The 14,833-nt window shown below is 34.0% G+C and overlaps 2 protein-coding genes across 2 annotated transcripts; both read right to left on the bottom strand.

Moving 5' to 3' along the window:
- Positions 1–1,248, bottom strand: LOC18786357 (E3 ubiquitin-protein ligase PUB23). The gene has a single exon (XM_007219020.2). The coding sequence runs from the start codon at positions 1,246–1,248 to the stop codon at positions 1–3; it is 1,248 nt and encodes a 415-aa protein (XP_007219082.2).
- LOC18785986 (two-component response regulator ARR2) lies at positions 8,986–12,132 on the bottom strand. The gene is made up of 6 exons (XM_020557327.1): positions 11,754–12,132; positions 11,524–11,600; positions 10,071–11,213; positions 9,885–9,986; positions 9,669–9,755; positions 8,986–9,021 (listed from the first exon to the last, which is right to left on the bottom strand). The coding sequence occupies exons 1-6, from the start codon at positions 12,130–12,132 to the stop codon at positions 8,986–8,988; spliced, it is 1,824 nt and encodes a 607-aa protein (XP_020412916.1).

Raw genomic sequence — 14,833 nt, 5'->3', positions numbered from 1 at the left:
TTAGCTAGAATCATTCACAAATCCCAAATAATCCTTCAAATCATAAGGGAAACATGGGTACCGCTTCCATGAATTGCCATGCATCTTGAAGATCTTCAACACCTTATCTTTAGTAGAAGATCTGCCATCCATGTGCAACAATGCCAGAAGCTTCTTCACTGATCCATACATCAACATTTCCTCCAGTACCCTCTCAGTTGGATGAAAATTACAGACCAGCCATATGATCTTCACCCCAATCTTGGTGGCAGCATTGGAAACATGCAGCATTTTTTTGGTAATGGCAACAATGCCCATGCCATGCTCCACCAAGGCCTGCCTTCCCTCAGCACACTCACATAGTAATTTTATCAAATGCAACATTCTTTCACATTTGGATCTGTTGGAGTCTTGCAGCAACTCTATGAGGACACAAACTGCACCTGCTTCAATTGCCCTCAACCTGTTTTTCTTTGATGCTCTTAATATTTCAATCAAGACTTCCAAGGCACATGAACTTGCTTTGCTACATATTTCATCTGAAACAAGCTCCAACAAGGATTTGAAGAAATCTATACCTTGATCTTGTACTATAAAGCTCCAATCATATTCGGTTTTCGCCATCTTTCGAAATATGGTAACGGTATGTAGCCGTGCCTCAGCGCTTCCCCGCTGAAGCATGATGGCCATTGATCTGGTTGATTCTTGTTTCGATAACAACTCAAATGTCTTCCCTTCTTCTGATATAGGAAGTTGTTGAAGAACACAAAGGGCCTCCTCACAAGCCCTAAACGTCACGAAATCCGAGCTCTCCATGATAGTTTGATCAAGGATTTGGACAAGAACTTCGACTCCATTAGATTGAATAAAATCATCTTTCATCTCATCATCTATCTCGATGATGGATCGGAGTTTCTTTATCGAATTTACCTTGAATGGGGATGACACGATTGTGCTGAGAAGTGCTTGTATTTCATCATGTTTAGCGGAATGACATGGTTGAGATTGAGATGAAGATGGTGATGAGCAAGAAGATTTAGAATCCTCATTACTTTGCCATGAAACGATGAGCCTCTTGAGGGTGTGATTTGGGATGATACCGAAATTCTCAATGCTTTGCATTGTAGCTGGGCATGTTTTCTTCTTGTAGGTGAAGAACCACTTCTCTATGTTCTTACGTTCGTATGTGACCCCGGTGGAGATGGTGACTGGCTCTTTCATGAGCTCCATGGAAATAGGACATCTAAAGTGGCATGGAGAAAAATCCATGGCCGGATCTGCAGGTGTTTTTCTCTCTACCTCAAAATCCACTGCACAAAAACTGCAAAATGAAAGGGAGAGTTTGGGATATGAAATTAACATCCAAGCTTTGCACGCATATAAAGTAAGAGGGAGGAGGGTGTGAAATCCAAAAAAGGAAAAAATATTCAAAGTCAATATATGGATATGCATTTGGTAGCTAGCTGTATCATTAAATCTACAAGTAAGCACAGGAAAGTTTCTTTGTTTTGATTTATTTAATGTTTTTTTAAATTTGTTTATTAAAGTCTAATTAGCCTCTTTGCTACCAAAAGTCTACCATAGGTCTGGTCTATTCCCCATCTGACCCAATTTTTTTTTCTTTTTTTACATTCTTATCCAAAAGTCTATAATTATATGAGATCTGCACCTCTGGAAGAAACATTATTTTTGCTTGGTAATACATGGTATAAGTAGCATCATGTCTTTGGTGGGTTCATGTTTAAGATTTAAACCCTTTCAGGAAACATTGAAATTAAAAGAAATGGGTAACTAAAAAGGCAAAAGTGGATTATCTAACCTAATTTAATTTAATTTTTTTTTTTGGGTGTAAATTTATCCTTTCCAATTGAACCAAGTCATGCAGTCACAAATCTGTTGCTTCCCAATTATGGCATTCATATATTTGAATATAGTGGTTGCAGAAATAACTTTTCACACTCAGGTTAGATGTATATATTGAGCCAATTAATTAGTTGACAGCCCATATAATTTTTTTTAGAAATTCAAATAAATATATGTATATATATAGTATGAAATTGGCTGATTCCTGGTAGTAAATTGAATGAAAATATCACATCTTTTTATTTCAGATATGGTTGTTTTGTTCCAGCATTATAATGACTGATTAGGTCTTAGGCCTCATTTTATCCACCTTGGTTCTTTCACAAACCTAATGTGGGCTGATTAGCTAGTTCTCAAAAATAAATTACTTCCAATAAGGTAAGTTCAAATATTTTTGAAATAACCATTTCAGTTTTTAGTTTTTAATTTTAATTTTCTAAAAACTAAAAACTTGTTTGGTAACTACTTTCACTTTTTAGAAAAAATAAAAAGTGAAACTGAACAAAAGTTGTGGTAACTGATTTCAGTTTTAAATTTTCAATTTTATGTGGAACTTTGAAATGAATTTTTTTTAGAATGAAAGTGCATGTTACAAAGAGTTCGTAGTATTTTTTAGTGAATTTTTTGGAATTAAGATGATTTTTTGTGAATTTTGGATTTGGATGTTCCGAGGCTTGAATTGGGTCCGTGGCCAAATGCAAGAATCGAGTGGGTGGTCCAAGTTGGGGAGGTCCCAAATACCAAATTTTGGTAACTGGAGTACATTTCTTATGTAGTGATGTAAAATTAATGAATGAAAAAGAGTGCCAAAAAAAGAAAAAGAAAACACTTTCAAGTTGTTTTAATAAATAGGGTAATTTTGAAAATTAGATTTCACTTTTTTGAAAACTAAAAATGAAATCTGTTACAAACATGTTTTCCGTTTTCATTTTTCAAAAAAAATGAAAATAAAAAATAAAATAATTATCAAACAACCCCTAATAAGTTTACACCTCCCTCAGATTGTGGATTATTTTCCAAGAACAAAGGGGCAAAGAAAAGTTGTGTGAATTGTGGGGTCGAAAATAGACTAAATATAAACATGAAGATGAGATATCAAAATACACAAAACATAGCCGACCGTTTGGGCAGTTGACTTTAAAACAGGCTGGGCACTATTGCAATAGATATATCACACACATACATCACATCATAGGTTGCGGGCGCAACGCAAGACTTGCATGGCTTATTACTTTTCTGAATTTTTTTTTATAAAATTACTAATAATTTTATGATATTAAAAGCCGAGCATTTTTCAACCATCTATGAATTTTCTACATGCTTCAAATCATGCTCACAAAACACACGGCGAGGACTGCGAGGCCAACATGTTCTTCTCTCAGCCGTTGAGCTGCCCTTATTGCTGACCACTCTGTCCAGGTGAAAAATCAGATCAGAGTCAATAAAAAAATTTGGAGTTTGATCATCAAAGTTTGACAGAGTAATAGAAAATTAGGGTTGATAAGCATCGTAGTTTGACAAAATAGATAGTTCGACCAAAAAATAAAATAATGGTTGTTGGTATTTTTTTAGTTCAAATCTTATAGAGGAAAGTTTATTTAATTCTTAAATTAAAAACATCCGATCAATCGGATGGATGGATCGAGTTGGGAAAACTTGACTTATATTTTTGATCTTTGGGTCTTGTAATCGATTGGTTTAGCTTGAGTGTTTTGACATTAAGGTGATATATAAATAGTATATGTTCATTCAAATGTACAATTTTGTTTTGATTTTCTTAGGAGGGTTCAAAACCCAGTCTATAATCCTCCAAAATCAACCAATCCAATTTGAATTTTTCTTTTTCAATGGCTTCCGTAGAGTTGTTTTGATCTCTAAATTCAGAAAAAATCAAACATTTTCAATTTCCGTATTTTAATCGATTTGAACCAGTTAACACTTCTTAATATTTATTTATTTTTTCTTCATAAAGAAGATGAACCGTTTAACACTTCTTAATCTTTATTTATTTTTTCCTCATAAAGTAGATGAACTTTACTCAGACTAACAAAAGCAAGTACAAGTCAAAAATACTGGATTCTGCGGTGCTATAATGTGACCTCATTAAACCTTACCATAAAAAACTTCAAAAAAGAGAAAAGTCTGATCAAGAGATTATGATAAAACAAAAATCTCTCAGATGCTCAAGTTTCTAATTTTCTAACCCATGATTTGACGGAAAAGTGGTCATGAAAGAGAAGGTAAAATGATTGGGCCAATAATATAGTGGCAAGAGAGTGTGTGAGATCATATGGTTAAGTTTAATAAAATAATAATTATAATTAATCCGATAATGATAGATGTGATGGCTAAGCATCTTGTTAATCACTAGTCAAAGCTTATCTTTATATTCCCAATAATACGAAAACTTATTTTTCTGTACATATATTTCTATATAACGGAAAATATCCCATCCATGTGGAAATGGAATAAGGTCAGAAGCTGAAAGGAAATAGAGAGTGAGATGCCGAATTGTCTAAAGTCTAATATTTCTTATTTATTTGTTTCCTATTCATTGCTGTGTTGTTCACACACCACGTTATTTTGTGCTGTTTTTAAAATTTATTTCCAACCGCTAGGCATGCTGTATTTGCCTTGATCACTTTGAATGGTTTGAAGTCCCTTTGGATTTATACAAGATGTTATTATTCAGGGACGGACAAGTTATGTCTAACTTGTACAAGTGAATCCTAATAAGCTTATTTGAGGAATCCCTCAATAGAAGCTCACTATATATATATATATATATATATATAAATTCTCCTTTAGGGACATCCGGACTTTATAATCATGTGGACGCCATGTATTTTCTATTACCCCTTGATTCCTTCCATGTTTACAATGACATGTGCACGATAATAACGTGCGGACATTATGATGGGAGAAAAACTGTATATATATAGTTGTTGCTATTCAAGTGAGTCAAACATGATCAAATCTCTTCCAACTAAATTGAGGCGAATACCATTCGACCAAAGACTAGTTGGTAATAATTTGTGAGTATTCTATTTATTTGAGTGGTTTAACAGAAAAAGAAAAGAAAAATGAGGGTCATTTTTTATTTTTCACATGCATGCTATTGTATTGTTAAAGAATTTGCAGTGATTTTTACTTGAGCCATTGTATCTTGACTCTCAAGAAAACACTTGTAATATGAGCCTGAAATTTTAGCCCCCTTATTCTGAGGCCCAAAGCAATCGCCCTTGGATTTTGTCGGTTGTGCCTTGTCAATTTTGAATTCAACAGAAAATTCAAGGGCGTTTGGTATCCTATCTAAATAGGGAACTCAAAAACTTTGATTATTTTCAAAAATAAGGACTTCTCAAATCCAATATTCAAAAACTTGTTTAGTATACAACTTGAAAACTATTTTTTAATTTTTAAAATTTGAAAACTCTTTTGGTTGAATTCCTGAAAATAAATTTTTTTTTTTCATTTTTGTTGAATTAAGGTATTGATAAACATTTTTTTTATACGATTGATAAACATGATTGAAATTATATTATACATACTAATTTTAAAATCTATATTTTAATACCATACATATATGGTCGTTGAACTCAACTGATTTTCAAGTCTTAAATAATACATATTAATTTAAAATATTCTAGACTAAATAAATTCTAAGATTAATGACTTTGAATATAATCCATCCATATTGCTCCGACTATATAATATCTAGCATCACTAATTTCATTAGCATTGTCCTCGTACAAATGGGTGTGTTCCTCTCTCCAAAGCTTTCTTCATCTACCACATCAAGATGCAAATTGTGTAAAATTCCATTAGGGCCCTAATATAATGCCACTTCAGACACCATTATATCTGTATATAACCAAATTACAAAATTGAAATGAGAATAAATCTTCACAAATCTCTAACTAAAACAAGAAATAAAGAATTCCATGATATAACTGAGATACAAAATTGCCACCACACACGACACAATCTATGAATAAATGGATGCTCAAAAAGTATATAGGCAACAATTACTGCATAATTATCAAGGGAGGGCAAGGACCTGATCTTCCACTTAATAATTACAAATTCATTTGGGACATGAAGCAAATAATCTTCCACCTAATAATTACATATAGAATTTTATAGAATTTAAGATGACATATAGAATTTTATAATCCCTCAATCATTCTACAAACAGTAAATGACATTGGCAACTGAAAGTCAATTGAAAATAATAACAAAAATAATTACAAGACAAAACTATACCTCAAGGTTCATCCCTACACTTCCCAACTTGTTTTGATCACATCCAATGAGGTGGTAAGGCATGCACTGTCATATTTGCTTCTCAGGAATCCTACGGCTAAACATTGACATTTGATACCTATGTGTCAATGAAATTGATCAAAACGAAAACTTGAGCTGACAACTTCTTCTATAACAATTCCTAATAGTTTGAACAAAGGTCTAAGAAAAAAATTGTGTACAAAATACATGATATTTACTGTCACATACTGAGCAAGCTCTTATTAAAACTTGTCAAGTTATAAGTGAAAAATCAGTCACAATAAAATGAGTTAATTTTGAGTGTAGAGCTCATACTAATGACAAGCTGATGTGCAAAAGACTACATATTCAAGAATTCTTGTTAACCAGAATATACAAGTTGATTAAATTATTAAGACTTCTTTTTTGGACCACTACAGGGAAAAAATTGCAGAGAAGCATCAAATATTTGAGCTCAACCAAGAGCTCAGAGCAAGAGTCGCTAGAGCGATGAGGCGAGTAGAAAAAAATTAAATTAAATTGAATACCAGATGAATAAATTAGGTGACAAAATCTAATGACTCTCGTGTTATAACACATAATTATTTTCATTTCTTTACTTGAGCAGAGGAAAATGCTCCTAGGAAGTCTGTAACTAAATAAACTAAAAACTTAATTGTTGTACTTCTTTCTATGGTCAAATCTCATAATGATCCCTCAAAAATCACAAAGACCCATATTGCTTCATTAATCGATGTTTGATATCTCACTTTACTCCTATAGTCAATTCCCTCAAACACTTTTTCAAAACGGCTAGCATGGCTCCTACGCTGCAGAAAAAAAGTTAGAGGGATCACACATGAGCTATGCCATTAATTTTGACGGAATTAATGACAGACTTAACCATGAGGGACAAAGTGAGATGTGAAATATGAGTTAATGAGACAATATGAGTCATTGTAACTTTTGGAGTGCAATGTGGAATTTGACTATTGTTTGAGGAGTACTAAAGCCTAAATTGAATTCATGTTGTCTTCCCGATTCTACTTGTGAATAAGTCAAAACGGGCAAGCACTTGCATTTTTTTTTCTTCTTATTATGAGTTTCGCCCTTGCTATAGGTTGGACCAAATTCAAGCTACACAGAGTAGGTAGCCTTCCACACGGTTGTTTGAGTTGTACAAGCTGCAAATGTGGACTACCGACGTCTACCAAACCAAAAAAGGCCAACCCAAAATTACAAGCACCTATACATGGAACTACGAAATTCCAACAATTATTGTGATGTGAAATGCTTGTCTGAGTGAAAGGACATTGTTTTGTTTATAAATTAGATGTTGCCCACAAGAAACATGAAACTAAATTCTTAGGTTGTTAGAACTAATTATAGTTCGGAACAAAATCATGGGATGAAGATACTCCCCCTTTTAGTCCTTTGTCTCCTTTGAATTTACAAAAAATGTCTACGACACTATAATTGTATACCATCTTATGTGACAGTTAATGTGGACATCCACATCATCTAAGGTGATTTGAATTATTATTTCTTTTTATTATTTTTAATTAACAAAAAATTAAAAAACGAAAACAAAAACTACCGAGAAAATACCCTAGGGTTTGACGCTTGCCTCTCCACAGCCGCTCCAACTACACTCCACTCCCTCCATCTTTGGCACACAAACAACAATCCAGATCTCTCAATATATTGATATGAACCAAAAGAGATCTAAATAAATTTTACTAATCTATTGTTATGAACCAAAGTAAAGTGGACAACTCCTGGGAAGTGTCAAAGGGCTCCAGTCAAAACAATGACCCTACCTTGAATTAAGAAAATTACTTTCTATTGTTTCCATATGAATTCCTAAACTTCTCTAGTTCAGATACTCTCTTCCCTCTATTCTAGATGTAAAAATTTCCTCCGATGGATGGGTTAAAAAGAAATTTTAATATAGCTGGCTATTTAATTGACATGGCAATAACACATAAGCTGACACATAAGGTGATATGCAATTGTGGTATAAAAATGTGGTACAAGTAACATTATTCATTTCATAACCTTCAAGTTCCAGATAACTCCTCTCATTCTACAGTTTCATCTCTCCTATCCTCTCTATCTACCCTTGCCTACTATATCCATTGGGAGCACTCATCGTATCCCTTGCAGACAATTAGGAAATGCCTACTATATCCATTGGGAGCACTCATCCTATCCCTTGCAGACAATTAGGAAAGTTTGAAATTTTTAAAAAAATTAGTCCCCCAATCTCCAGGACTCTACACTATAATGCCTTAGGCCTTTCAACCCAACTACATTTAGTTTTGGGTTTGATGCTTAAATATCTGCATCATATTAGAGTGACCATTCAGCATTCAAGAAAATTCAAGAAACTACAAGAAGTTATCAGACTGTCCTGAGAGAGGCTAGGCTTTGAAACCATAGACTGGACTCCACATCCAGAATGAAGGATGGATAAGCAATTTCTCAGCCCTGCAGAAACAAGGGGTTAACATGATGGATCTCTTTTTAACCTATTGAAATGGTTAGGATTAGATCTTCAAAAGAAAATAATTAAACAGCTAGAAAATACAATAAAATATATGAAAACAAATACAAGATTTTTGGCTAAAATGTCTGCCATTTTAATAATTATTTATAAACCAAATAAGTTTGCGAATTAAGTCTTGGCTAGTTGCCTTCTAGAAAAAGAAACATTCAACAACAGTTCAAACTACAAATTATAGAAGATGAATGAAGAGTTTAAGCAAACTCCATTCTTATTATTTATATACTACGAGTTCTCTAATCTCTTCCATCAAAAGCTTCAGATCACTTTTCATCACAGTATGCAGGATTTATCACTCTCTCTCATATCCCTCACTTGAATAATGACTCCACAATGTTCTCCCAATCCTGTCAGCAATAAACAAAAAAGAATGTTAAGTAATTATATATAAGGGAACTTATCAAAGTAATATATCTTTGATCAAATTCAATACAATGACATTAGGCACTTTTAAACCAGTGTGTGGGACTAGCTAGTCCTCAATTTTTACCTTAACCTACCCATATGAACATATGTGTTTTTTTTTTTTTCTCTGGTTATATTCGAAGTGATCGAACCCTTAATATATCCGAATCCTAACTCAATTTCCTACCCTCGTTAACTACTTGAGCTTAACCTAACCAATGAGAAACTAACTAGTGCTCGACATGTAATATAAATATATGCATAATGAACATACTTCATCAAGAGAGAGATTTTCTGGTGATGCCATATTCAATCCATCGAACTCGAGGTCCACGAGGTCTCCATTATGCTGCTACCGTCGATCACATTGAACAGTTTATTTGAATTGCATTTAGAGTATTAACAATTTAAGCAATGATTCTTATTAGAAAACCAATGACACACACCCACACACTCACATTTAAATGAAGTGTAATTCAAGGAGCTTAATATTGAAATTGTATTAGCCACCATCTAAAGAAAACAAATAAATGAAGTAAATAAAATCATCTATGAAATGCATTAATATATGAGGTGATGCTTTGCATGCCTGGACAAGGGATTCTTTGTTTAAGGGAGAACTCTCTTGGACCACACTTGCACTAGGATCAAAATTCATGACTTGTTTTCCCTTTCCCTACAGAAAAATAGACAGAAGATAATTACCAATTCGAAAATTATTAATGTCCAATATTATATATCAAGTCAAAATAAAAGCTTAATTATATCTTTCAATTCTCAGTACCAAGAAAAAATTCAAGCATACCTTATCATCATCATTAACAGTTCCAAAATGATTTTCATTCAAAAAGAGATCAAAGTCAATATCAGTGTCTTTATCAGAATCGATGGCTTGTTTTCCTTTTACCTACACACGAAAAAGAAGATAATTGTGAAGCACATACCATGAAATCTAATTTCTCAGTAACATGAAAAAAAATCAAGCATATACCTGATCATTTTTAATAGATTCCAAACGAAGTTCATTAAGAAGGAGAACACTAAGATCAAATGCATCATCATTGTCTTTCTGGTATGATGATGATATCTCAGTGGAGCTAGAAGAACTGTGCACTACTGTAACTTGGCTGCTGTTGTTGGAAGAGCTGAAAAGAGCACCACATTGTTGCACTATTTGATCAAGTTCTGAAACATTAACATTGCCTTGTCCAGCATTATTTCCTTCAGCAAGTATTGGTGAGAATTGGCTGCTGCTAGAACCAGAAAATCCAAGAGATGATGAAGACTCCTTTTGGGAAAAATCATAACCGAATACCACATTATCCACTTGTGGAACATTCCTGTTTTGATCATCATTTTGAGTACCATTATTGATCACCAAATCACCACAATTATTATTGACACCATTTGAATCCCAGTCTACATTATTGAACACCGTCTGAGTTGGGGCCATGTGTCCAGCAAGCCTTCCTCCGCTGGCAGTACTAGTAATAGTCATTTGCATTCCAGTACCATAGCTGTTGTTGGTGTAGGAGGTCATCACAATATTAGAACTATTCCTTGAATCATTATTGGAATTTCCATTTCCAGTAGTTGTGAAAGGCTGTGGGGTTTCTTGAGCCTTTTGTTGGTACATCTGCACAGGATTGGTACCAATATGAACTCTATTTGTACCGTTTCTCCCGAAGCTATATGGAATATCTGTATATATGAGCTTAGGGCTTGGATTGGTGGTGGAAAAATTTCCTTGAGCATTGTTTGATTGAAATCCAGAGCAATTGGCAGCTGGTTGCGAAGCATTTGGTGTGCTGCTCATCAAAGGCAGATTAGCAAATTTTGATGCAGCATATGGTAGATATGGATGTCCAGTGATGTATCCAGATTGAGGTGGGAATTCGCTGCTGGTAGCTTCTTGTTCATTAGGACGACGTCCTAGGAGACTCAGGTTGCTTGCATTAGGGTTAACTGAGAGCTCGAAATTGTCTCTAAGTGATATTGGTTTGTCCGGTGTGGCTGGTTTCTTTCCTGGAATTTTTTTATCCAGCAATGGACGTCTGGTGTGTTGGGGGAGGTCCACGGACAATTTGCTTACTGCAATTCTCCCTGCGACTTTTCTTAAGAACATTCGATATTTCTGAAAAAAGAAAAAGAAAAAAAAAGGGGGAAACATTAATCGCGTCCATATGTTCTAAGTATTTAAGGAATTTTCGAAAGCACCAAATAAATCGTATAATATCCAGTCTCCAAATCTCATGCACAATCGATGGTTGTTGAATGGAAAAATAGATTATTAATGAAGTGTGAGGGCAATCACACGAAAATTGTTCACTAGTACTAGTCTCACATACTTTAATTAGGCTAAGTTTCTAATTCATATTATGTTTACGTACTTATTGAACCTGTGCAACTAACAGCTTTTGGGTTCGACATTAAGAAAGACAAACCTGCAAATGACTCGCGATGTTTGCTCTGGTCAATCCTTCCACATTCATGACCTCGAGAATTCTTTTCGGAACAGCCTCTGTACAAATTGAAAATCAATTTAAAACCATAACCACTAGAAGTTAGTTGATTAGCAAGTAATTAAGCCAAATCAAACCACACCAAAAAGAATTAACTAACTACCAAGGAAAATCTAGCTATGACCAAATCAAACTAGCTAGCTCTTACTTACTTTCCAGTCCTATACAATAAACGGCTTCCAAGAACCGAGCCTGAAGTTGAGAAGTCCATTCGACCTTGTGCTTTTTGATAGATATAAAATCTTTCCCTCCCTGTGATGGTCTTTTCCTCTTGGAATTGCTATCCCCATTTGAGGATGACGAAGATTCCCCCGAAACACTTCCTATCTGCTCAACAACAATGTGAGGATTTCTTGTTCCTTCATTGCCTCCCACAACAAATTGCCAGAGGTTTCTCACATCACTAAAGCAAACTGGTTTCACTATATAATGCGTAGCACCATGCTCTAGAGCTGCCAGTATGGTACTCTCTCTGTTATCAGTTGAAACCACTGCATCCAAGTTGAGGCCAATAATAAAATCGATACACATACATACATACATACATACATAACTAAAGAATATGACATGAGAAAATATAAGTTTGTTAATAATGAATAAAGGAAAGCAATAGTTAGTAATATAATTAGGCATACACATCTCTAATTAGATTTCATATACTTTGCATTTATGAATTTGACTTATAGATATCGCTTACAATTTTAATTCCTAGACAATTAATTACTAGTCCCGAAAGTTTAAGTTGTCACAAAATGAGTTAACAATGTATATTAAGCTTACGATATTGAGGTTTGGTTGATGCTCTGGCCTTATGCTATAAATTCATCACAATGTACTCAGTTAGGCACATCACAACAAATAGCAATAGCCGAGCTGGCTTGCAATGTCAAAGAGTTCTCATGATTTACTTTTCATTTGAATTAACCTATCTCTTCAATATTCAAGTATATAAAAAATCCCAATCTCCAAAACCTCAAGTATCTAAAAATCAATTGCACTTTAAGCTAGAAAGTATTATATAAAGAGAGAAAGGGATATACAAAAGTGTGACAATAAGTACTTTGGGTATAAATTTATATACACACCCATAGACAATAGAACGATATTACAATTGACTCACAAATTAACGGCAGCTTGGATTCTTCTCTGAGTCTCCTTATTACTTGAAGTCCAGCCACATTAGGGAGGTAAAGGTCTGCCATAATCAGGTCAAATTTGTCTTCCTCAAGCAAAAGAGTAGTAGATAAGGCATGGATTGGATTCCTCATTGCCACAACTGAAACATAGCACAAAAGAATAATTATCATTCCACAAAAATATCATACAATCTATATACAATGAGTGAAATGAAGTACCCTAATGTATACTCTAGTTAAAAAGTTCAAAAGATACGTATCAGATAATTCCAAAACGGGTACATATGTTACGTGAAGAAAAACTTAAGTGGAGGTCAGACATCGTTGACGGTCATGCATCAGTACGTACGCACGTATAGTAAGATTTATTTCACTAATAATATAAAAGCACTACATACATGGATCTGTGAATCTTATTTTATGATACTAAGAATGAAATTCAAGACAACAAAAAATGGTGAATAGAAATTCAAGGTATAAGAATGATTGGGAAAATGAAAAGAAATTGGATATATGATAGATATGAGAGAGAGAGAGAGAGAGAGAGAGAGAGAGAGAGAGAGAGAGAGATCATGGAGCTACACAATCCAATTTCGCCATCTGAGTTTGATAGAATGAACGAAATTGAAGGTTATAGAAAGGAAAAAACTGTGATAACAGGAAAGACAGTAAAAAGGTTATCTCCTATAATGAAAATAAGATCTTTACAACTCCACTAAAAATCTAAAAATCAAATATCTACTTAAAATGAAAGAATTTTTTAGATTATATAACCAAATTGAAATCAAGGTTGCAATGCAACTCTATCCAAATTGAACTAATGTACACAAGAAAAGGAAAGAAGAAGAGAAAAAGTTTAGAAATCTATTGCTTTTCTTTGCTCAAAAGTTCATAGAAATCTCTATTACTTTTATTCTCCAGAAAATATATGTACTTTGAAGAGAAAATTGCTTATTTTTCATTTCCCTTGTAACAAATGAAAAAAATAAGAGGAAGAAAATCACGGGACCTAAATTAGGTACCTTCATGTTTTAAAAGTTTAAGCAAGCCTGAAATAAAGGTAAGAAATTCTGCATCATCATCCACAACAAGTACACGAAGTTTCTTGGGATAGCTGCTTGTGTTCATGATGAGATCATCAGACTGAGAGCCTTGGAAACTCCTATCACCATACATTCTTAGCAAACCTCTGCCAAGCGACTGAGAGAGATATATGAACCAGGAAAATTCAAAGAAGGTTGCAAGCTGGTAGAGAGAGATAGAGACAAGGTTAGGGAAGAGACAGAGATAGTGAGCTGAAGTGAAGCTTGTGAGAGAGAGAGAGAGAGAGAGAGAGAGAGAGAGAGAGAGAGAGAGAGAGAGAGAGAGAGAGAGAGAGAGAGAGAGAGAGAGAGGGAGAGAGAGGGAGAGAGGTTTTGTCCCAATTAATCTTATGAACAGCCGATATATAATGGCTACGGAGCAGACAGATCATGAAGCCATCACAAATTGTGTAATTATTTCAGTATCTAGAGCAATATTTATCATTTATTACAATTTTCCAAAAAAGAACAAGTCCTTGCATACTCTTACAAAGAAGAAAACTTTCAGTGGGCTTTAGTTCCATGTCTTTTCTTTAATTCTAACTCATCTTTTCTAGTACTTTGATTTTCATCCAGCACACAGTATATTTGTTCGTGCACAACAAGAATCATATTATAGTGAGGCCTTGGCTAATTAAGGGATTTTAAAATTTTATGGAATCATACTATAACAGTAAACTGAAATTATTAATCGTCCTTAATACATACAAAGAATAATGCTACTCTTACCATATTTGTATACCACATTCTCATACCATTTTATGTGGCAGCTAAGGTGTACAGCCACATCAATTAAAATTATTTTACTTTTTTTTTCTTTTATGATTTATTCAAGTATTTTTTTTTCAAATTTTCTGAATTCAAATATACTTCATTGATTTAATTGATGTGCCATATGATATGGACATGCCACATCATGTGGAATATAAATGTGGGATAAAAATGTGGTAAGTGTAGCATTACTCATATACAAATATACACACCACCGTGGTGTTCATAGACGAACTTTTGTAT

This window comes from Prunus persica, chromosome G2 (genome assembly GCF_000346465.2).
Source record: "Prunus persica cultivar Lovell chromosome G2, Prunus_persica_NCBIv2, whole genome shotgun sequence".
In the NCBI taxonomy this organism is placed as follows: Eukaryota; Viridiplantae; Streptophyta; class Magnoliopsida; order Rosales; family Rosaceae; genus Prunus; species Prunus persica.
Note: the sequence above shows the minus strand (reverse complement) of the source record. Positions and strands in the feature narration are given on the sequence as shown.